Source organism: Thermobia domestica, chromosome 6, assembly GCF_964235325.1.
Source record: "Thermobia domestica chromosome 6, izTheDome1.hap1.1, whole genome shotgun sequence".
NCBI lineage: Eukaryota > Metazoa > Arthropoda > Insecta > Zygentoma > Lepismatidae > Thermobia > Thermobia domestica.
The window spans coordinates 135,655,515-135,681,969 of record NC_137459.1 but is presented as its reverse complement, the minus strand read 5'-3'; the positions used below and the strand labels follow the sequence as shown (position 1 = coordinate 135,681,969).

The 26,455-nt window shown below is 36.4% G+C and overlaps 1 protein-coding gene across 1 annotated transcript in view; it reads right to left on the bottom strand.

The window, feature by feature from the left end:
- Window positions 1-26,455, bottom strand: part of LOC145688235 (uncharacterized) — a 257,031-nt gene that overhangs the window by 36,035 nt on the left and 194,541 nt on the right. Inside the window, exon 5 of the mRNA XM_081762150.1 lies at window positions 23,009-23,209. Coding sequence (XP_081618276.1) covers window positions 23,009-23,209 — 201 coding nt within the window. The remainder of the gene's footprint in view (window positions 1-23,008; window positions 23,210-26,455) is intronic.

Below are 26,455 nucleotides of genomic sequence, written 5' to 3'. Positions count from 1 at the left end.
GGGGTTAGCGAGAGAGAATTGCATACGAAAATCACTTGGTAAAATTTTCAGTATTCTGTGTTTGAGGTCCGTGTTAAGTATCGTGTTCTTTCTGTGTATTACACATACAATGTCTAAAAGACACGTGATCCTTACTTTAGATGATAAAGGAAAGATTATTGAATGCAGGGAAAAGGACAAAATTTCTGTGAAAGAAATAATATGCCGTTTTAAGTGTGGTAATGGTTTGTAACTGCCAGATAAAAAAAAAAAAAAAAAAAAAAAAAAAAAAAAAAAAAAAAAAAAAAAAATGCCAATTTCAGGTCCTATCTTACAAGCTCAAGCGTTATCGATTGCTAAATCTTTGGGGAAAAATTATATTAACGTATCGTTTGAGTGGTTAGACAGTTTTAAGTCCAGGCATAACGTTGTGTGGAGATAAGTTTGTGATGAAGCCAAAGATGTCGATCCGAAAGCAATTGAAGAGTGGATTCCCAAAGTGCGCAAAATGACAGAAAATTATGAACCAAAAGACATCTTCAATGGTCACGAAACTGGTCTATTCTTTCAGGCATTTTCGAGTAAGTCGTTGGTATTGCGTGGGGAGAAGTGTACAGGGAGAAAACTGTCGAAAGAAAGATTCACTGTGTTATTATGCGCTAACATGACAGGAGATATGGAAAAACCTCTTGTGATAGGGAAATCTGCGAAACCTTGATGTTTTAAGAATTTGGAAAAAATGAAATGAAATCTTTGAGTTTTACGTCCCATGGTTAGGCTAAAGGAGACGGTGATGATGAGTAATGAACGAAATGGTGGAATGAAGAAAGTGGGATAAACGGGAGAATCCCAAGGAAATCCACGCACACGGTGTTTGTCCACCACAAAGTTCACTTGGCGGGTTTTTAAAAGAATTTGGATGTAAAGTGTCTCCTAGTTGAGTGGCGAAACAACAATAGTGCTTGGGTGACAAGTACCATTATTGAAAAATGGTTAAATTCTTTCAACGCAAAGATAATGAGAGAAAATCGCCACGTTCTGTTCTTGGACAATGTTATCCACATATAAAATTGTCCAATGTTACAATGGCTTGATTTCCGGCTTATACCACAAATGTGTCTCAAACTAAGGACCAAGGTGTAATTTTCACCTTCAAAAGTCACTGCAGGCGATTGGTGTTGGAATCTCTTGTTAGTAACATGTCAGCAAGCAACAGCGCAAGCCACCTACAGTCAATGTCTGTACTTGATACTGTAAATTGGATTTCTGTTTCTGCTAAAAGAATCAGAACGGAAATCATAATCAAATGTTTCTGGAAAGCTGGATTTGCTGAAAATTCTTCTTCTGAAAGTTCAGATATTCCGGAAGTAACGAAAATATTGCAGCCGTTACACTTCTATGTCAACAATGTGGACAATCAGATGAAGCAAGTGCCTACATTTCAACAGATCAAGACTTAGAAACCAAATTCTACACTGGAATCTGCTGCGGAGCTATTGAATGAGCTTGAAACAGAGGAAGAAAAAGACGAAGATTGCACCGGAGTTGAAGAAATCAGAGCGCCCAGAATTGCTTCTTTAAGAGAAGCTCTTGAACACGTTGAAGACCTCATTGAATTTATGGCTAGCTCAAATTATTCAGACCTTCCACAACCATTCTGTTCTGCCAGAAATGTGTTACAAAAAAAGTCACGTCACAAAAAAGAAAGTACTCACATTGAAAGAAATGTGGAAAAAGTTTGCTTAACCCTAGGATACATATGCCTTTTTTATCGTGGTTTACATATGCGCGGTCCTTCTGATCCCTTAACAAGTAAGAAACAAGCGTGCTAACGCTTTCTTGTGTTATATTAGGTTAGTTTAGAGCGTTTCAAAGTTTTAATGCTAGTTAGTTAACATTTATTATATTGATACAAGTGAAAGCAAGAGAAAATTCTTGCTACTGCTGATAATGCTACACCTTCTGACAGGTTTGTAGGGCATACGATAGAACGTTTATGAACGTTTCAGCTTAAAGACTTCCTTATAGTTATAACCCTTCAAGATAAGACGTATTCTCTCGAAAGCATAATAGTTTATACCACCTGACAGTAATCTTAACATAGGATATTATGTATGTTGTAATTACAGACTTCATAGTCGTTGGGAGCACCAGGACTCAGAAGGCATGAAAAGTGTTTCATTTGAAACGTTCTCGTGCTCAATTATTAATTTATTGTTGAGTGTAATTGACGAATCAATATTATCCTTTCCAAATTAAACAAAAACCCTTCCAAATATGCTTCTTCAAATGAAAGAAGAAAAATATTGTTGAATACTATAACAATTATAGGCATGGTTATCGATATGTCTTTCCTGTAATCCTAAATTCATGAAAATGCCTTTTTGTAATTTTTCAGGACTTCATGATCAAATCTGCGTATTACGCTTATAAATCATGTAATGATTTTCTCTGGAAGTGTTTTTAAGCATCAATCTTTTGTTCGTTTCCTGAAAAAGCAATTCACTATTATATTCACCAATGTTAAATAATTTTCGTTTTCTGAAACCGCTCTTTTAATATGGAATTTTATACATTTACTCTGTTGGCATATGAGGACGATATAACTTGATATTGAGACGATAACAAATACAACAATATCTATTAAACATTACAAGTGATCGTCTTTTAAAATTTCAGCAAGTCTCCATTACGCAGAATTCCAAAACTGGGTAGTCTTACTCGAAAAAGCGAGTAAAATATCTTCCACCTCTATTTCTGAACAGCTTGTATACAATTTATTTACAGATATATGTTAATAGATTGCGTTGGTAATATTAATTCAAGGTTTCAATACAACTAATAGTCTGTATTTGCAGCGTTCAGTTGGAAGTTGTACGTGCTTGATATTCTCATTTAAACCAAAATACCCCTGGAAATTATCTTCCATTTAATGTTTAATTTATATACACTTTCAACTCCCACAAAACAATGGGGTGTGATGAACATTATTGGAATTCTCCATTTCTATTATTTAAGTTGACAACTAACATTTGAGTTTAATCTAATGATCGGAATTCAAACATTTTGAATTCCAAACCAAATAATAAAGTAAACACTCCAGTCATAGACACGGAGAAATTCGCCGCCAGTAATGGACACTTCGGCTGAAATGTGTAAAAAATAAGACATTCGCTAACGCAGGGAAGTTTGCATTGAGTTGGAAACGTGATATACTGGTTCCACTCAAAATCTTTAGGCTGTCGTCTGCTAGATTTACGGATGCTACAGTAGTGGTAAAGTCGTGATGTCGATTGCACGCGCTTGTTTTCACATTCTATTAATAAGTTGAATAATGTAAGAAATCACCGGACACCTCTGCTATAGTAAAAGCTAGGAACAAATTAAAAACTGTTTTTCTACGCACTAATATTGGTATAAGAAAGGCATGAGTGTGGCAAAAATGTATATTAATAAACTTCAATCGTCAATATTACGGGTGTCCGTGACTGGTAAGATAAAGGTGCTATTTGCCAATGTTGGACACCCTCCGTCCATTACTGGTAGAATTGGAAAATGTCTTAATAACACAAATGTCCACTGCAAAAGTACCATGAAAGCTATATGAACAAACTGGCTCAAAGAAACTGATAGCTTGTAACGTTTACCAGTAATGGACAATGGGTGTGTATTACTGGTGTAGCTTAGCAACTTTGGTCCAATTATGGACACTTTCCATACATTCCAGTTCGTATATGCGGGGTGGTTCAAAATAATTACTACAACGCTTGAGAGATGATTCTAGAGGTCAAAAGAGGAACAAAAATGTATATGGCGTTGTTTCCTATGGGATCTCGTTCCGTTGGTAGGGCCCCTTAATAAGTCCAAATGTGAATGATATGTTTGGCTTTTCGACAATTTTGGCTGAACGTAAGGCAATGAAAGGTTGTGGGATATGGCAAGAAGTATTATAGAACCAATTCGTAAGATAACATCCCGGCTTTTGACCGTTGAAACGGCCCAATTAGATATTACAGTTTCGAATTGAGCCATTTATTGTTATTTTACGAATAGGTCCTATACAACTTCTTGCCAATATCCCACACCATTTTCGTTCCTCATGTTTAGCCACAGTTGACGAAAAGCCGAAAATACAATTAAAATGTGAACTCCTGAAGGGGCTCTACCAACGGCACGACGTTCCAAAGGAAAACATATCAAATAAATGTTTGTCTCACGTCGAATAAATGGTACTTCAATGAGCGACTTCTGAACAGCTGTAACAGTTATTGAGTCTCAAATTTCACGAGAAAAACTTACTACTTAAACGTTGTTTGGAGGACTTGCAACCATGGAATGGGACCCAGCGAGGGTACATCTCTGTTTTATCTTTGGAAGGAATTAAAGTCACGAAGCTTCAACGAGTCAGGAAGATGTACTTCATATAAATGATGTTCAACTTGTCCAAGAAATTCCTGCACCTTCCCACGACAATATTTTGCCAAATCCAACACAAGCACATTTGGATGAATCTTGCAAACAGTTGGGCCCTAGTCAGATCGTAAATCCCGCAGCAGATGACGCGTCGAATAGTGAAGTTTCTATTCTCTGAAACAATGCCCATGCCTGCTCAACATTCTTTTGCATTAACAGAAACAACCAGAAAGCCAGACGTCTGTACGGCAGCTTCCTTGATGGAATTTCACACAGGGGACACCTCTTCAGAAACCACAGAAGCCAACAATTCAAAACCAACAGTAGTTGCTTCTTCATCATATACATCCAACAATTCAGAACCAACAGCAGTTCCTTCCTCATTAGATACATCCCACAATTGAGTATGGTGGTGGGATCCTGATGTTTAAGCTCCTTTCAAAAGCGCTCACTTTTGGCCCGAGGACAAACAGAAGTTGTCCAAAAGAAAGAAGAAGTAACGCATTCCTGCAGTTGTTACATCTGAACAATACCGACTATATAGTGAATCAAAATTTAAAGCCAGAATTCAGCAGAAGTTACAGCGAAAACGTGTGATGGAGTTGAAGAGAGAAGAAAAGCGACGCACACAACAAATAAAAAATGGAACGTCAAAAGCAGAACTCCAAACAGAGGCAGAAAAAAGCAATCCTTAAAGAACTTTTCTTTTGCGTTTGTATCGGAAAATGTACCGGTATCTTTCAGAATAGCCTTTTGAGTTATTGTTTATTTTTTCAATAATAAAAGTGGTATTTATTTTCACCAATTGTTCCCAAACACATGCAATTTCTTATGAATATTGGACTCTTTCCATTTCGTTTTCACACAAGGACTGGTTTTGTTTAACGTTTTTCAAGTGCTAAATAAATAAAAATCCTACGCATAAATGTTGGTTACGTATTAAATTACACTAGGTTAGACGTCAAAATTTGCTGATTTCTCTTGTATGTCCATCAGTGGGTGTCCATAACTGGAACATCCACATTTTTTAATGTTCATCACTGGTTACAAAAATAGGGTTACAACAACAACTCAAATAGTACGTTCTACTAGTTTTCTATAGCAGTAATGATTACGATTTAATAGACGGAAGTGTAAACTATGCCTACCACTACGAAACAACAAGATTACCACAATTATCTTCCATCTTCAACATATTTTATCAAAAGTGTTCTTAATAGTATCCATGACTGGGGTGTTTCTTTTATTTATTTTCATTTAAAAGTAGAAGTAGTAAGGATGACGAGGGATAAATGCTTACGTTAAAATCTGTGTGTAATGAATAACTAGTGTTTCTGTTGTAAGAAAGATTATACAATATGTCTGTGTGAATTACATATTATGTACATTATTATATTTTGCGTGAATTTGGGATTTAAAGTACTTTCTGAAGGTATGATAATTCTTTTTTAAAGTTCGCTAAACTAAGTTTTAAATTTTGCAAAATAGTAAGTATACAACAAAACTTCAACAGAACTTGACATAACTAAAAAATTTTAGATATGAATTTATTTCTTTTATTTGTTGTATATAATTCTTTCAATTTGTTTTCTGGATATTGTTTGCACTTTAAGTAAGACTCCCTATTTAAACATTTTAAATATTCGATGTAAAAACAGGTCTTACTTTTAACAATGTAAATAAAGTTTGGGTTGTGCTCTGTGTCCGCCGAATTTTTTTGTAATTATTATTAGAATACATATATTATTCAAATTTGAAGAAATTAGTCAATAGTCCTGCTATGTTCACGTGAACTTAGCAAGAACTTTACTTTTCCATTTTCTTGAATTTGAAAATTGTACAAAGGAAAATTTTTACGGTATAATCCGGTACAAACGCAGTACAAACGATTCATATAGGAAAATCTTCAAATTTGTACAAATTTATCAGTGGTCCTTCTATGTTCACGTGAACTTAGCAGGACTTCTTTATTTTTCGATTTTCTCGAATTCGGAGGCGGTACAAACAAATTTTTACGGTACAATCCGCTATAAACGCAGTACAAATGATTCGTACAGAAAAATCTTCAGATTTGTAGAAATTTGTATTCTGGTCCTCCTATGTACACGCGAACTTAGCAGGATTACTTTATTTTTCGAGTTTCTCGAATTTGGAGACGATACAAACGAAAATTGTTACGGTACAAACCGGTACAAACACAGTACAAACGTATGGAATGTAAATATTTATAATTTTCAAATGTGCTCCTGGTAAGTTCACACACGTAGCATTCTTTTGATATCTTCGAAGCGGTTCGCTGACATTGTTGCCCGATACCTAGGGTCTGAAAACTTATACAAAAAACACGTAAAGGAACATTCCAGTTACGCTGCACGCCCGCCAACAAAAGTAGACCAATAAAAGCCAGAAGTTCTTCATTAATATCTATGTTTTTCTTTTTTTTCACGTATAACTTTCTGACCTTTATGATTTGTACACAAAACAATTTCATCTAATATATCCGAAGTAATAAACAAACCAACTGCACGTTTTGATGACGTTGTTGTGACAGTTTTATTTGGGACGCCGATTTCCTTACTAAATTATGCACAAGAGTAAGGTCAGTTGGTGGAGGATTCTTATTCCACTGAATTCCGTTTCTAGTGAGTCAAAAATATCATTCGCACTACCGTTTTCCTCATTTGTCACATTTCCGTCACTAGTTGACGAGTATTCTAACAATGACTCATCTTGTGTTTGCATTTTTTTCTTCATTCTCTGACCCATCTGAAAGATCACTGTCATTTGAAATATTTTCATCCTCTTCTTCTAAAGAATCCTCAATTATTTCGCTTTCTTTCAAATTACGAGGCATTATTCACAAACGTATTAACTACTCACCAAACTTTTGACAAAAGACCATGTGCTTCATGAGCTCCGTCAAACTCGCACAAACTCCGTCTTCTTCTTACGCATAGATGCCAGGTCATGCTGTACAGTGTTGCAAAATGGGGGTAATTTTGACCCCACATATGTAAATACAGGATAAAAATGAAAAAACTGTTTTATACGTCCGCCTTTACGAAAAATTAAATATATTAAATAATGAAAAATGGAAGAAAGACAAACAAAAGAACACACAAGCGTTTGATTATATCCAGTGGCGGCGATTGCACGTTAAAAGTGGAGGGAAAGACATGATCTGAATATTTGTATATCAATGTTAATCTTCCTGGTTGTTTCTAACACTTTTTTTTAACGAAGGTTGTATAACTAATAGGATACTATCTTTTACAGTTAAAATACCGTATATCGTATTTTATATTTTATAAAGTAAATTAACAAGAGCAGCTCAAGTAAGTGCTAGCCCTTTGTACTCTTAAACAACGAAAGAGTAAGAAGAATTTGATTCCTTGCTCATGAACATCTTAAAATTCTGGCTGGAAAATTGTGATCAGATTATTTAATAAATTTACAAAACAAATAAATAGAAAGGATAATACTAATCATAGTAATGAATAATGAGGCTTGTTTTGTAGAAGTTATATTGAAGCTGGGGATTAATGAATAACTTACATTTTTAATTCCACACATGCCATTAAATGTATGTTATTACTCTTAGAAAATGAGACAGTAAATACTACAAGCATATACTACGACATTTAAAGAAATACGCAATTACAACATTAATTGCTTTGAATTGCAATTAAAACGCAATTCCTGTACCTTTCTTATCTTCACAAATAACCAATACGTATTCATGTAACGGCAAATATTATATGGCACCATTTTTTTCTATGAACGAGTAATATATACAAAACTTAGATTTTCAAATGAAACTATATACATTAAGGGTCCATTTTTAAAAAAGTGGGGGCAAGTGCCCCCCTTGTCCCCCTAATTGCCGCTGTTGATTATATCTGTGAAACAGATAATAATACAGAGAGAAAAGTACATGCATTGGGGTCAATTTGACCTCACACATGCATCCTACGGATAAGGCTACAAAAACAACTGAAACGTTTAAACTGCAACGAAACATACTCTATTTAATTTTCTCATCTGCACTTTCCTAAATTGCCACTAGAGTTTTAGTATTTTTTTTTTTTTACCGTTTTTGTACGTTTGTTTATGTTCACACTTTTATTAAATACTAACATCAATTACCCGCTTCGCTGGGTTAAATTAACAAAAAATAGTAATAAGTTTCGTTGGTCAGTCACTTTTTACTATTACTAAAACGTTCTTTGATATTGGTCATTTTCGATGATTTTTATATTTCTCTGTTCTCTCCACGTTGCAGGGCACGGCATCGAAAGTGTCATTGTTCATTTCAATGACCCAGAAAACTACGAATGCGACACTGATATTGGTGATTTCGATCATTTTTATGTATCTCCCTCTTCCCCCACCTTTACGTTGCACCGTAAAAGTGAAATAACGAAAACATCCCAGGCCCGAACACTATCTATGTTGAAAGTTTGATTGAGATTGGTCGGGTGGTTCAAGAGTGAAGTCACATAGACAGTCACTTTCATTTTTATTTTTTTACATACATACATACATACATACACACACACACACACACACACACACATATATATATATATATATATATATATATATATATCCGCCTCCCCCTCCCCTACGTTGAACCGTGAAAGTAAAATGATAAAAAAATATCCCAAACCCGAACGTCATCTATGTTGAAAATTTGATCGATCGGTTTCGTGGGTCAAGGGTTATTAAATTTTATTTATTTTTATATATTTGTCCATTTTCCTCCCCCTCCCCTAAGGTCTATCGTGAAAGTGATATGATAAAAACCATCCCAGGTCCGAACTTCATCCATATTGAAATTTCATTAAGATCGGTTCTGTGGTTAAAGCGTGATGAAGTCAAAGACGGTCACTTTTATTTTTACTCTTTTTACATATATCTCCCCCCTCTCCCACCCCCTAGGTTCCACCGTAAAAATGAAATAACGAAAATATTCCAGGCCCGAACTTTATCTATGTTGAAAGTTTGATCAATATAAGTCTGATGGCTCAAGAGTTATTAAGTTTCATTTATTTTTATAGATTTCTCCCCTCCCTTTCCCCCTTTCTAAGTTCTACCATTAAAGTGATATGATAAAAACCACCTCATATCTGAACCTCATGTATGTTGAAAATTTGGTTAAGATCGGTCGGGTGGTTTAAACGCGATGAAGTCACAAAGACAGTCACTTTTATTTTTACTTTTTTTTTTTTACATATATATCTCCCCCCCCCCTTCGTTGCATTGTAAAAGTGAAATGTAGAAAACCTCCCAGGCCCGAATTTTATCTATGTTGCAATTTGATCGAGATCGGTCGGGTGGTTCAAGAGTTATTAAGTTTTATTTATTTGCATATATATTTCCCCTTCTCCCTTGCCCCTCCCCTAAGATCTACTGTGAAAATGAAATGATAAAAATCTTTCCAGGTTTGAACTTCATATATGTTGAAAATTTGATTGAAATCGATCGGGTAGTTCAAAAGTAATTAATTCACGAACTTAGTCACTTTTATTTTTATATTTATTGATTTTTGTATATCTCCCCCTCCATCCCCTTCCCTACGTTGCTCCGTCAAAGTGAAATGATAAAAATCATCCCAGTCCCGACCATCATCTTCATAAAAATTTGATCAAGATCGGTCGGGTGGTTCAAGAGTTAAGTTTTATTTATTTTTTCTATGTCCCCCTCCTCCCCTCCCTAAGTTGTACCGTCAAAGTAAATAGCTAAGAACACTCCAAGGCCAGATCCGTATGTACGTTGAAAATTTGATCGAGATCGGTCGGGCGGTTCAAGAGATTAAGAGTCACAAACGTAGTCACTTTCAATTTGATAATATAGATTTCAGTGGTCTGAGAATATTGTTTTATGCCGTAAAAACTAAAACACAGACTAACATCCGTTCATGTGGGTGTGTGTGTGTGTGTGTGTCAAGAATTTGAAAGACTGCATTCCGTAACTCCAGACCAGTTACAAAGATAAACTATGAAACTACTTCTACCTATCTTATTTCTGTAGTTATTTATTTTCAAATATGTAGAAAACGGAAATAAAATTCGGACCCGTCGCTTTCCGTTTTATACAGGTTTCACTGTATGTTGAAATGTATTAAAGACTATGCATAGAATAAAATACTTTCAAAAATAAAAATAGCACTATAAATAACGATGATAGTTACATGCTCAATTACATATCCTACTAACATGAAAACTAGAGTATGCGAGGAACTTTCTGCCTATTACAGATGCACATACGTATACTGCGTACGAAATATGAAGCTCTACACTTTCTTTGTTTTAAAGCAAGCTCGAGGTCGCTACTCATCCTAGTTCTTGAGTTACAGATTTTTAACTAATATGCTTGGCAAATGTGTTGAGTTGAATCGTTGTCGAGCTGAGAAGTATACAATCTGCAGATAGAATCCCAAACGAAAAAACTTCGTAATGTAAACTGTTCTTAAAAATCATTCTTGGGTAAAGAATAAAATGTTACACGTTCGAAGTGTCAGTCGGTGAGAATATTAAGCCTACAATTCTTACGTGAAAAGAAAGGAAACAAACTCCTTAAAATTAGAAAATTCAAATAATAATAATAATAAATAATGAGCATTGGAATGGCTTTCCTCATCATAAAATGTTTTATTGTTCAGCCGCCCGTCTAACGATTTCACAAAATGACCTTATGTTTTGTCTCTATTTTTAAACGTCTGATTTATTTTGATCATCGATTGTCTGCATTGTAAATTTATTCCACGTACCGATACGACGAGATATTCATTTACAGAAAGTCTACAGAGAAAATTCTATCAAATCTTCCAGTGCATGCTGCAAACGGTTTCCAATTAAATAGCTTATTTCAAAAACTGAAAAAAAACTTATTTTTTAGTTTCCCGTCTGATAATTATGCTTCAAAGTAAAGGGAGTGTTTTGTTTGTTTCTTTGTTTAATGTCTCACGATTATGCTTCAAGGCTAAAGGAAATTGTGATGATGATAAATAACTAAATGGTGGAATGATGAAAGTAGAAAGAAACGGAAGAACCCACCCACACAGTGTTTGTCCACCGCAAAGACCACTTAGAGTGCATACTAGGGTCGAATCAGAGATCAATCGCACCAGAAATAAGCGCTCTACCACTGAACCACGGCGACAGCCCCGTAATGGCTTCAAAAACAGTAATAGGAAACATGGGGTGGGCCTCACAAGACAAACTCATGGAACTGTGTATAGAATTCACAAACACTTACAAAAATGGAGTACCCAAAATTCATGCTTCAATCTTGGATCGTAATATACGAATTTTGTAGTGAACAGCATTGCATGCATGAGTTTTATCGGGATTTTGCCTTCCCTCCGGCCGCACTTTTCATTCCACTAATTATTTCTTTATCGTCCCATTTCATTCAGCACATCTGCTTTAGTCGAAGGAGAATGAAAATGAAACGTTGCTGTTTACCTTGACCCACAACATAAAGTGAATGAAGTTACTGTCTTTTGCGCTAATGTGCCGATAGCCAGCCGCCGTTTCAAACATGCCCCCATTCACTATACTCTTACAAAATTTATCCACCTCCCGGTAAATGGCAACGTTACATTTTCATTTAACATTGGGAACATCAAGAGAGTACAGCCCAAACAGCTCGTCAGATTAATAATTAAAAAAAAAAAAAAAAAAAAAAAAAAAAAAAAAAAAAAAAAAAAAAAACCTTTCACTTTAGATTGAAAACAACATATTTGGAGACGGTTTCCCCTCTTATATTTTATTGTAACTCTGATAATAAACAGAGTTACCCTATATCAGCGGACTTTTGAGACAACATATTTTATATATATATATCAGGCGTTCCAAAAACGGCGTCCATGGAAGCGAAAATGCTATATAATGGTATACCCTCCGAGGTCTCCTTCAGCCGCTATGGGGTATCAAAAATTCTCTCGAATCAGTAGCATTGATCTATGGATCCATCAAGCAGTTATATAGGTTGTTACGTTAATAAATGTTATTAGTGTCAACGCCTATCGACTTTAATGCCATCTGGAAACAATTGATGTAACTATCTGGTTGGATTGGTAGATATACTCTACGGTTCTTTATCTCGGACGTTGCCCCATAGTGTAATTCCTGTCTTCAGAAAAGGACCAGAAAAGTATACTAATATATATAGTTTTCCTTTACTTTGACTAGTAGAATAATTCTCTGTAGTTCATGGACATAATTTTTACAACACCCGATATATATAGGGTGGCCCATTTTAATATTTTCACAGAAATATGTCGAAAACAGTTGAACACAAATGAACCAAACATAAACTCAAATAGAAAATGCCATGGAGCACATCGAATAGCGTTGTCGTGTTGCCCCCAGGGCCACCCTTCATAGGTTGAGTTGAGTTGATTTTAGTTTAGCGTCCCTTTCAGCAGCGAGGCTATATGAGACGTGGACCTACTGATTAACGTGGAATCCGAACCACATGAGCTCCCGCCGGGAATCGAACCCGGGTCTCCCACGCCAAAGGCGCGTACGCTAACCACTTAGCCACGGAGGAGCTCCCACCCTTCATAGAGGCTTAGGGTCCAACTTTAAAAATTTAAAATGGAAATATGGGGCGAGTGATACCTCATTCGATAGATCTTCAAACACTAAACAGAGCTGTGGCAAAAGATTTTTCACATCGGTCGCCGTATTCAAAATGGCCGCCAAGACATGATGCCTGTATCAGATAAAATGTTAAGTACCACTAATATGAAAATGGTTGGACATAAATGAAGAGAACAAAAAGTGAAACAGGGAAATGGCATAGAGCACGTGGAATGATGTTGCGGTGACCCCCAGGGCCGCCTTTCATGGGGACCCACGGCCCAACTTCAAAATTCTCAGTGGAAAATGGATCAAGTGATATCTCGTTCGATAGATCTTTAAAAACTAAAAAGCGTTGTGGCAAAAGATTTTTCATATCTGTGACCGTATTCAAAATGGCCGCCAAGACATACTGCCTGTATCAGATAAAACGTCTCTACCACTAATATGAAAACGGCTGAAATAAATAGCTGAACTAAAACTCCAATAGGAAATGCCATGGGATACATCAAATGGTATTGTCGCGGTACCCCAGGGCCGTCCTGCATGGAACCCCAGGGCCCAATTTCAATTTTAGATGTAAACATGGGGCGCGTGATACCTCGTTCGATAGATCTGTAAAAACTAAAGAGCGCTGTGGCAAGAGAGTCTTCATTTTGGTCACTGTTTTCAAAATGACCACCAAGACATAGTATCTGTATCAGATAAAACGTCCAGTGCCAATAGAATGAAAACGGTTAAAGATATATGAAAAAACAAAAATTCGAATAGGAAATCAAAGAGTATTTATTCTTCCACGACTCGAAAATGTTGCAACAGAGGAAAAGATGATCGGAGTAAAAGGGGCATAATGCAAAGGAGGAAATCTAATTCCTAGAATATTATCGCTGACACCTCCCTCTGTAATTGGGTGAGGCGGGAAGGAACGGTGAAATTTCAAATGAGAACTTAGGTTTTGCAAAATTGAATCTACGCAACAGAATTATCTGAAATGTGTTTTTATGAGAGATAGATTTCTCTGTGATAAGAAAAAAGTAGGTAAAATTCGTGTTAAATAATACCTTCAATTTTTATTGCAGTCAATAATTTGATACAAAACTGAATCAACTGAAATTCGAAATAAAATTGTCGAACAACGCAGTTTTTAGAACAATGTGTACAAACGATGGTTTTGTTCCATCGTCGCTACACGATATTGGTTCGATTCTTCTTCTTCTCTGTCTTCTTACATGTCATGTCCAGCGCTTTTTCTTTGTGAGTCTCCTCATCTCTCACGTTCGGGTCCGGGGTCTGTGTGTGTGTCCACTCGCCTCACGAATAGACTCACGAAGATTGAACGAGAACTGACGTAACATGACTTTATTTTATGACGTGCAGTTGTCTAATGCACATATCGTGGATCAGTGGAAAGTCAACGGCAGTACAGAAGGTACCATCCTGATATTCCCCTAATGGAAAAGAAAAACAAGAACAATCTTAGTTATAATGGGCGGAGCAAGATACCAATTTTCAACCTATCCTATACCACCTGCGAGGGAAATTTAGGAAGTAGAATACGAGATTCACCGAGATATTATCCACAGTTACATTCCCAGTAACTTTCAGCAGTAATCTCAGTTGTGATCCTCCGTAACGAAACGGTATAAACTAACGCAGGTGCCTCCCAAATATCTTGCACGCATTGCATTAGATTCTCAGGGGCGAAGGGTGCAGTCAAAATGTTTGCAGGGTTCCAAATAATTTATTATTAAAATCTTTGTTTCGCATTTCCGTTGACTCTTGAGCCGTGGAATGATAAATACCCTCTGTGATTTCCTATACGAGTTTTATTCTATTCATTTATCTCCAACTGTTTTTATATTAGTAGTACAGGGCGTTTTATCTGATACAGGTACTATGTCTTGGCGGCCATTTTGGAAACGGTGACCCATATGAAAAATCCTTTGCCACAACTCTGTTTCATGTCTGAAGATTTATCGAACGAGGTATCACTCAATGCAAGTTTCTATTTAAAATTTTGAAGTTGAGCCCTGGGCCCCCTTGAAGGGCGGCCCTGGGGGGGGGGGGGGACAATACCGCTTAATGTGCCCAACGGTATTGCATATTTGAGGTTTTCTTCGGTTCATTTGTGTTCAACCTTTTTCGATATATATATCCGTGGAAAGATTAAAATGGGCCATCCTGTATATATACAGTATGGCGCTAAATTCGTTGTACAAAAGCAGAGGAGTGATTCCTGAGAGTAAAACAAACAAAAAGTTCTAATAAACATAGGGCGAAAACCGCGTCGTTCACGTGTTATAGGCTGCCGAAAGCGTGGGAAAACGAACTTTAGACTTAAATATTTTACTAACCATTGAGCGTAGACTTGATGCGGCATGATATCGTCAAAGGATCCTAACCTGCTCTATCCAAATGTGCAGCTTTTAGATTTGTGCAGTGGCGGTGCAAGGGATTCTCCAAAGAACGTTAGGGATTCCCGGACATTTTATGAGTAAATTGATTGGACACGAGCATGTAAAAGACGCCTCATTGACTAGAAATAATACTACCTGGCAGATCAGTATTCATACACGCAGATTAAAAGATGGCGGATGAGGTAATAATCACTGTGCGTGGTTGCATACCTCCTCAAAAAGTACTAGTAAAAACGTTGTACAAGAATTCACTGGAAACGTCACGTGGCTACAATGTGAAAAATATGTACAACACAAGCTGATAAGTAACAGAAGATAAAGAAGTTCCGATTGCTGATGTGCTCATATTAATGATATCGCAACGCTTTTGAAAACGCTTCCAATTTTACTACTACAGGAACTGAACAAGAACCACTATTAAAAGACAACTAAAAAGCTCGTAATAATAATAATAATAATAATAATAATAATACACATAACTGTTTGAGCACATTTGTTTTGATCAGTTCATCAGATAAATGCAGCTACCATACGTTCTTTTTTTAAATTAATGTTCTAAACTGACTGACGTGAAACAAAACATTCATTCCACTTGCGATATTTGTTGTAACAGAGGCTGATGTTTCTTGTCCCAAATCGTATAGCGGGACTGCATACCGAAGAGAATTGTAGGGAACAAAGTACAGAGAAGAGTCTTTGTTAAAATTAAAAGAGGATGGTTGTCAGAACTGTCACTACAAAACGTATTCAAAGTTTCGACCCGCCACTTCAATGCAAAGGTTACAGCAGCGGTGAACGGACCGGCGGGCGCGTTGATACACTCCTGGCGTTTCCCTAATACTCCAGGTAGCACCAAAAATTCGAGAAAACAAATCCCACTCTGGTTGTACAGGCGTCGTATAGACTAGTTGTTTCATATGGCCCCAGAAAAAGAAATCAAAGGGGTTAAGATCTGGTGAGCGAGGTAGCCAAGACACTGGTCGTTCTACGCCGATCCATTTGTTCGGAAAGAATGCGTTGAGAAAATTTCGCATCTCCGCAGCGAAATGTGCTTTAGCACCGTTGTGCATAAAAAAGCATGTTTCGACGAACAGCCAGTGGCACAATCTCTAATAGTTCAGGCAGAACCTATTTCAAAAATATGCGATACTCCCACCTGGTCAAGCCTTGTGGTAGTAGGTACGGTCCGATGAGATAATTATCAACGATTCCTGCCCAAACATTCACAGAACACCGTTTCTGATGGGCAAGTGTTGACGTTCCGTGTGGGTTTGTCTCAGATCACAAATGTTCATTGTGAGTATTGAACACTCCATCACGGGAAACGTAGCTTCATCTGTGAAGAGAACACGAGACAGGAAGCGAGGTGTATTAGCATGCCGTTCGAGTAGCTACTGGACAAAGTGATCAACGTGGAATCCGAATCACATGACCTCCCGCCGGGAATCGAACCCGGATCTTTCATGCAAAAGTCGCATACGCTAACGTCGCTTAGCCACGAAGGGGTTGGAAAAGATACTGGGGAGAATGACAGACGAGTATGTACATTACGAAACACAAATAAACTAAGTTCGTTTTCCCACGCTTTCGTCAGCCTATAACACGTAAACGACGCGGTTTCCGCCCTATGTTTATTAGAAGTTTTTATTTGTTTTACTCGCAGGAATCACCTCTCTGCTTTTGTACAACGAATTTAGCGCCATACTGTATATATATATATGAAATGAAATGAAAATGTCTTTATTGAAGCGGGCGAGGTTCAGCCATGGCTGCTCTACCACCTAACCCTTGTCAAAAGAATACAATATTAAACATTACACATCAAAAGGAACAGAAAAAAAACTTTAAAAAATACAAGTAAAAGAATAAATCAGAAAATAAACAAGTGACATATGCAATAAAAAGTATCGATATTGTTGGATTTAGCTAAGCTCTTACATAAAACTGTACATGTCGTAAGTGCCAGAGGCCAGTCGCTGGGATTTCATCAAATGTGATTTTAATGAATTTCGAAATGAATTAAATGACTTTATTTCCGTGAGAGCTTTTGGTATCGCATTCCATACTCTCGGACCTGCTCTAGAAAATGATCCTTGCACTATCTTCAGTTTAAGTCTTTGTACATTGAATTTCTCACTGTTACGCGTAACATGAGAGTGAATTTGTGACCGCTTTGTAAATTTACAATATAAATATTGTGGGGATTGAGTTTTAAGGATTTTATATATCAGACAACTATAGCGTAGGTACCTTCTTCTCGACATTGTTAAAATGTCGTTTCTATTTAGCACTGGTAGGATATGTTCCAATTTCTTTAAGTTAAAGGCAAACCTAATGCACGAGTTCTGTATTTTCTGTATAGTTTTAGAATTGTAAACAGAGAGAGATGGTCCATATACAGCGTCACAGTAGTCTAATAACGGTAAAACAAGAACTTGTATGAGATATAATTTCATAGACTGAGATAGAAAGTCTTTGGCTTTGTAAAGTCGACGTAATAAAGTAATAGCTTTATTACACTGAGTAGATATATGATTATTATAGTTTAGTTCCTTATCCAATATGAGTCCTAAGCTTTTCACATGGGTAGAGTAAGAAATATAAGTGTCCATAATTTTTATTTTTAGATCCGATGCCTTGATTTTACTCAACTGTTGTGAGGTTCCTATAATCGTAAATATACACTTACTTGGGTTGATGGCAAGACCGTTATCAGTACACCATTCAGATACAGAGGTCAAATCTCTATTAACAAGTTCTACAGTTTGTTCAATATTTTGTGGTGATGACATGATGCAAAGTTGTGTGTTATCCGCGTAGCAATGCACAGTAGAGTATTTAATGGAATCTATGAGATCAGCAATGTAAATAGAAAATAAAAGGGGACCCAAGATTGATCCTTGAGGTACTCCTTTGTTTATAACGAGTGCCGAAGATAAGGGATTTTGAGCTGTCCTAAGATATACTTGTTGCTTCCTGCCTAGTAAGTAGCTTTCAATCCAGTTTATGACGGTATCAGAAAATTTATAATACCTTAGTTTAGCCAACAACAGGTTATGATTAACTAGATCGAAGGCCTTGGTTAGGTCTAAGAGGACTATGATTGCAACTTGAGAGTTATCAACTGCGTTTAATATCCCATCTGTTACCTCGAGCATCGCACTGACAGTACTATGATGCTTACGAAAACCGGATTGAATAATAGGGATAATATTATTATGATTTACATAGTCGTATAATTGCTGGTTTACTAATTTTTCTACGATCTTTGACATTATTGGTAAGATACTAATTGGACGTAGCTCGTTTAAGGAAGTTATGCGGGGTTTCTTTGGTAGCGGTACCACTTTTGCTGTTTTCCAGGCAGTAGGAAAGCAGCCGTTAACTAGTGAATAATTAATTATTTCCGTTAGAGGTGATAGTATGAATGGCAACGCTAATTTGATCATTTTAGTGCTTATTGCATCAAGGCCAGCTGAGTTAGATTTTATGCTGTGTACCGCCTTTCTCACATCGGATTCATTTATTGGGTTAAATAGAAATGTTGTCTGTAGCTGTGGATGTTTTTTAGACAGAAATTTCTTAGTTTGATTGTCAACTCTCTCAGAATTAATAGGAGGCAAACCAGGAAGACTGACGAAATGATCATTAATAACATTTGGATCATTGATTTCACTGGAAAGTGCTACATCATTGTTTCTGTTACAAAGACCCAGCTCTTGTATTATTTTCCATTTGTCTTTAACTGCAGTGCAGTTTTTAATACGATAAGAGAAGTAAGCAATTTTTTTCTTGTCGAACCACTGACGTTGTAAAGTTCCTAAGCCTTTTAAACTCTTCCCAATCTTGTTGGGTTTTGGTACGCTTGAACTTGAGATGTGCTCGATCACGCAATTTCATTAATAGCTTGGTATTACTTGAGAGATATGGGAGTTTAGTTTTAGAAAGCTTGATCTTTTTAATAGGAGCATGTACATCGAATATATGTGTTAATGCGTCCTGTACAAAGGAGACCTTACCGTCTATTGTTTCAAATGACTCAATGTTTTCCCAGTGTATGTATTGAGCATCGCTAAAGAAAAGATTTTCATCAAAACTACCATAATCTCGACAGCTAAGAATTTCAGGTTTCGGGCTAGGCGGTTTATTAATATCAAGAACCATGTATATAACACAGTGATCAGAATTTCCAATAGGGGGACTAACACCATGCAACGCCAGTCTGTCTCTGTTATCAGTAACAATAACATCTAACAAAGATTCACTTGTTTCAGTTATCCTAGTAGGCTCATTAATTATTTGAATAAGATTTAACCTATTTAATATTAAGTTTAAATATACCGTTTCAGGTTTGTTTATGCAAGTTTGGTCACAGTTCAGGTCGCCAATTAAATACAGAGAATCGACCTGTGGATAGAGCTCGATGACAACTTCTATAATTGATAGTATCTTCAATAATTGATAGTGAAGTATACGATATATTGGGTGATCTGTATAATGCAGCAAAACCTATTGAATAAGAGTTTATTTTTACAGTAAAGTTAAGAAATTCTATGTTTGGTCTCTCTAATCCGTCACCAGAGCTGGATGCAAAAGTCATAAGTTCTAGGTTTTTAAGATAATATACTACTATCCCCCCACCCCTGCCCGTGTCTTGTCGTAAAACGGAATACCCTTGTACATCCATTTGTTCAGTATTAACAGATTTATCTAACCATGATTCAGTTACAATAAATATAGCACATTCATTCGTAGCGATAAGAGATCTTACTTCATCAATTTTCGGAAGAAGTGAGCGAACATTAGCATGCATAACGGTAAATTTTCTTTTGACATCTGCAGGTATTGTGCATACCACAGCACGGTTTCTGTTAATAACAGAGAGGTCAAGAATATGAGAATGTCCAGTAGAGTTACCCATAGTCGTACTCATAGTTACATTTATGACATACGGTACGTATTATGTATATTATAATATCTAACCCAGTGATTATCCTCCTGGCACTTACCTCAGATATGAGACAGAAGTTTGTAGGATATTTTGAACTTCTTACATTTTCCCGAGAATTCATACTTAGTAAGCTTAAGACACAATAAAACAATTTAAACGATATTACATAGTAAGAACGTAAAAAGCAGTAATGAGACATTTTGTGAGTATCTACAGTACAGTTGCAGTCAGGCTGCAAATGAACAAGGGCTTCCGTCGGTGGCTTAGATTGAGAAAAGGGGCACAGATCATGGAAACCACAAGCAACAACACTATAACATTTTAGATACAATGCAACACACTCACTAAATAAAGAATATAAGCACACAACGTATAAGATATTCACTATATATGAAACACGCTCCAGTTTATTGTCCATTTTCGAGCAAACGTTTTCGTAATAATGTTTTAAGCATGATTGTCTGCACATAATGAATATTAAAGAGTAAGTTATTTTGCACAGAAAGTTGCTGGTAATAAAAGCAGTCAAAACGAGATAATGTACAAAGGGGGAGTCAGTTTTTACACACAGAGGTAGTACTTCTGCCTTGCACTTTATAAGAAGGACGGCACTAACCATTGGTTAAAAAAAATATTAGTGAAATAAAAATATAATAATAATAGAAAGAAACATAAAAGCACTTCCCAGTTTTGTTCTTCTGTGTAATTACACCGACTGAAGTTCCTTAGCTGTGGTTATGAAATGCTTTACCTTGTCTTTTATGATGACGATTTTCCCATCCTGTGTATATACGTCCCTTGTACCGAATTTCGTTGTCGCCATCTTAAGGAGTTGTAATCTTGACTGGCACAGATCTTCTCTTATGGTGATTCCGCTGGATTTTAGTTTCCTTTTGTTTCTGAAGACCAAAGCTCTGTTTCTGTAGCTCGTGAACTTAACAATAATAGGCCTTGTTTTGCCACGAACTTTAGGACCAAATCTATGAGATCTGCAGATATCCGTAGGCTCAAGTTTAATTCCTAGTTTAGTCTCGAAGACTGACAAGGAAACGTTATCTGTATTTTCTTGTTCTTTTTCAGGCACTCCGAAAATTCTTATACTGTTTCTCCTTTGGTATTGTTCAAGTTCAACTACACTTTCTTCCAGAGAAGCGATTCTATTTTCTTTTTCCGTCAACTTGTATTTCAGCTCTGACACTGAAGCCTTCATTTCTTCTACTACTTCTGTATTAAAATCGATAGTTTCTTTTAGTTTCTGCACCACAACTTTCGTTACTGTCTCAATAATAGCTTCTATAATCACATTTGTTACTTCCGGTGTTTGTACTGCTGCCTTCACTTCACTACAAATTTGTTTCATAAAGTCTTCTTTTGATGGACTTGACGCCTTTGTATCGCGTGGAGTTGTTGAGCCTTTAGGTGGCATTTTGTAATATATATATATATATATATATACAGTGGCGGATCTAAGGGGGGGGCTATAGGGGCTATAGCCCCCCCCTTGACGCTCAGATATACACTGGATAAAATGGGCTTCAATCCTGCTTTACACTGGATAAAACGGCAAAATATGGTTTAGCCCCTCCCTTGATCATATCCTGGATCCGCCCCTGTATATATATATATATATATATATATATATATATATATATATAAAATATGCGTGTGTGTGTTTGAGTGTGGGTGGGTGTTTGTGTGTGTATGTATGTATGTCTCAGCAAAAGTCTGGAATGCCTGGAGCAATTTTAATCAAACTTGATACAATATTACCTACAATCTAGAAAAGAAAACTGTCGATGTAAGACCCTCTAGCACACTTGAGGCAGAGTGGCAGATGGAGACATATAAAAATTATCAAAACCGACCGACCGATATTAGTGTCGAATTCATACTTTTCGGGTCCATGAGCGGATTGGTGGACAGTTCTAATGTCCTGTAAATCGAAATTTATGTCCCAGTGACGGTAAAACCACGAGCACACCTATGAGAAGTAGAAGAGGAAATATAGTCAAAAGCGGCCGATGTTAGTGTCGAATCCGCACTTTTCGGAGTCGCTGATATGAACAGTGACACTTCCGGTGCTACTTAAATATAAATTAAGCCCTCATCTGTACTCCTGATGGAACGAATGGTGACATGCAAAAATAGTTGAAAATGACCAATATTAGTGTCGAATTCATAGTTTTCGGGGTCACTTAGACAAATAGTGATACTGTCGATGTCCCAATTTAAGCCGTTACAGTACCCGGGGAATTGAAATGGTGACATATAGAAATATCAAAAACGGCGATATTAATGTCGAGTTAATAATTTTCAGCATCGCAAAGTTAACTAACAGCATTCCTGATGTTGTTTAAATCCGAATTCAGCCCCCATGGGGGCAATACCCCCTTAGCATTCCAAAGGGGGGAGTGGAAGACATAAAAATGATACATTATAAAAATGATAGATATATATGTAAACGACCGATTTATGAGTCATGGGTCCTGCGACACAGCTTCCGCGGGATGGGGTGGTAGACGAGTACAGACCATAAACAGTTCTCTTAAACAATAGAGCCATCTAGTAAGAAGGTACTTACGACAATATCTGTCAACGGAAAACGCAACACAACTATGATGTTTCTTTTCAGTATTGCTTACTCTTAAGATACTTACTCGATGCACATTGCGGAATGTAACCAACAGCTTTCCAGTAGTCTTATCAAATAAAGATGTTGTTTCATCCCAATTATCATGGAACTTCAACGTCGAGAGCTTATATCGAGCGAGGTTCGTACAGAAGTTCAGCAGGTACTCACAACCATGAAATGAATAACAACGCAAGATTAAGCTTTTAAGGACTGCCATCGACGTGTCCTGAAAAGAGATTAAACAAACTGATTACTTCACAGTCGTTCAAATTAAGTTATGATGGCAAATGTTCAGTAAAACTCTCTTGTTATTCTCCATATAGTGAAGCACTATCACTAAAAACAAATTAACAACGTAATTGAAAGAAGCTACCATAAGCTACCATTTACCTTTCGATTAAGATAGGTTGATGCGAAATAACATTTGTAAGCTTCTACGTAGATAAGCACCATAAATATAGTGAAAAAGAGTTTTTAAAAAAAGTTAAAAGGTCCGGTAGACGGGAATATGGTTCTCTTAGTACCACAGTGCAGACATTGTTAATATTATTCCTTTTAAAAGCTATATCTGTAAATTTGAACATGCTAATTAATAAAAACGGATGCGATAATAATTCATAATTCATCCTAACTCGTCATAATCTGATAATAGTACTTCTATAATTATGTCCAATCTACTTATATTTTAGTCTACTTATATTTGTACATGATATCTCATAATTTGGACACATTTTAAACAAGTATCTACGTCTGAAATAAACACACACATTAAAGAATAATAAACAATACAAAGCCAATATAGAAGAGTTCATAGCAATATTCAAATTACAAATATATCTGCTATAGCAGGCCTAGGTTTTCCGTCTCAAACCTTACCATCGTGGGCTGCAATACATAATCTCCTTTCGGGTAATGTGTTGCAAACCTGCGCGCGGTTTCCCAATACATACCTTTCGTCAATCACTTATTTTTTCCTGGATGTTCCAGGAAACTATATGACGTACCACTCCAATCGAACTCATCCACTTGGAATCAAACTTGACATACGGGCAAACCGTGACCTGCTATTAAGAGTGTAAAAAAAATGTAGTTCAGGCTTTCCATTCCAGAGTTATGGGCGGTCAAATTTTGAGTCAGATTTTCGAAGAGAGAGAAAAAAATAACATACACCCAACTAATCCGATCGGGATCAAACTTAGCATGTTGATAGACTATGACCTACAGAAACGGGTAAAATATTAAAGAGTTCCAGTCTTTTGGCCCTAAGTTATGCACAAAGTTCTAAATCGATTAGTTGGTCATAATAAAAATATAGAAAATACTGTTTAAATAGCTATTAAGATCAGTTTTGGACAGAAAACTAAATAAAGGATGATTTTTTAGGATTATGCGTATTTCACTTGTTGGTTTAAGTAATCTTGCAGGAAATAGCTCTATGAGATAGATCTTGTAATGTGTACACCCAATGAATATCAGAATCAGAAAACAATTTAGCAATTACTCTGTTACGAATTATTTATTTCTTAATTTATTTGATATTCGAAATTGTAAATGTTCTATCTAATCATTTTTTTAAGGCACATTAGTCTTTCAATCTATTTTACTTTTTCTGCGACCAACTATTTTGTGGGAAGTACGCCAACAGGCTTTTGAAGGAAACGACCTATCTGATCCACCTCACGCAGGCAGCAACTTTTCGGAACACAATTATAATGGACTTTCGTTATTTTCGAGAGGCAATCCTTTGGAAAGTTAATACTTTGAAATGACCATACAACACACACCAGACCGACTGTCGTCAAGAAAGAAAGAAAAGAAGAAACACTTCCAGTTTAACGTCCCACGATTATGCCCTTTAAGCTAAAGGAAACAATTATTAAGGTAAGTGAATAACGACGAAATAATTGATGGAATGAGAAAGTGGGGAAAACGGTAGTACCCCCGAGAAAATTTATGAATACGATGTTGTCCACTACAAGAAGGCGTAACATATCGACGAATATATGTGAAATTCTATAATGTCACATCTCAGATATTTTCGCTATAGAAAGGACGTCAAAACCTCAACCGATGTTTCGACAATTACAGACACCAATACCCAGGAACACATCAGAAACGAGATTTTAAACTTACAAAGAAATCTAGGAACACAGCGAGCGAGCGAGAGAGAGAGGACTTTTTAAAAAGAAACACTGATACTCAGGCCGTGTCCAAAAGTGCATAGTGCACACTTCGAGGATGCACACTCGAAGTTTACAAATGGAGTGCACACTAAATAGTGTACACTTCGTAAAATTAGCTTTTGATCAGCACTTGCTTACAGCGCCTCGTTGTGGTGGAATATGGAACATTGATGACAAAAGAAGGGAGAATTTCGCGTACTAGAAAAAATTAGCATGCTTTTTTTTCTTTAGATGAATGACTTTCCAGTTATATTAAAGATAAATAAACCGTACAGATTGACTATATGGGGTAACCATAAAATGATTTAAGAGTTTTTTTCATGTATGCCAACAGCTTCAGCTTTGCCGTGCCTGCAAATATTTGTCATTTTGGGTATTTCACGCGCAGATTAACAAGAGCGGAGCATAAATGCAATACATATATAATATATGTGTGCGTTGTCTTATGTGCACAATAAACTCGTAACAGCATAAAAAACACTAAACTATTGGCGATATTCTACTTTATTAGGCATGCTTGCGGAGGGAATATTTAATAATCTCCCGAAAGAAGAGTAGCACTGGTGATTAGGGTGCTGAAGACACTTTTGCGAATTAGTTTAGGAATTTTATTGCAACTGAAAGTAGGCAACGTGCAAGAGCGTTAGGACACCGAGGGGAGCGGTATTTACAATAATGTGGCACAAAACTACTTTGGGAGAGGGTTGATACTGAGTATAATTGCTTCCTGTACGGTAGATTTCACAACAATGACAGTATAATTGTTGTAGTTCTACTGTATTCTTTGAGTTCAGGCATACTGATTGAACTCTTTCTACCATATTGCGCTAATATTGAAGTTCCTTAGATGTTATTCTTTCACTGTGAATTTATTGATTTTACCTGGAAATCATCCAAATAGTGTCTCCGTATTCTTAATCTACAGCAAAAGTTAACACATAGAAGGATGACAAGGAAAGAAATGGTAAAGTTGAACAACATGAGGACCAAAATTACAGAAAAAAGCTATTATGTCGCTATGAAATACCAATTTATAAGGATAATACATACTCAAGGCGAATAACCCTAATGAAAGTAGTATGGTAAAAATAACAAAAAAAAAAGTGAGATTACTATCTTATAAGCCTGCTTGACTGTATATTGTATACACTTCAACATTTACGTGCATTTTACTACGCTTTCGGCGCCCTACATCTCTCTTGAAATATACTCTCCTACATGCTTCCCACTGTGAAAATGGTTATTCAGTAACGAAACAAATCCCCTCGTCCAAATATAAACGTAAAATA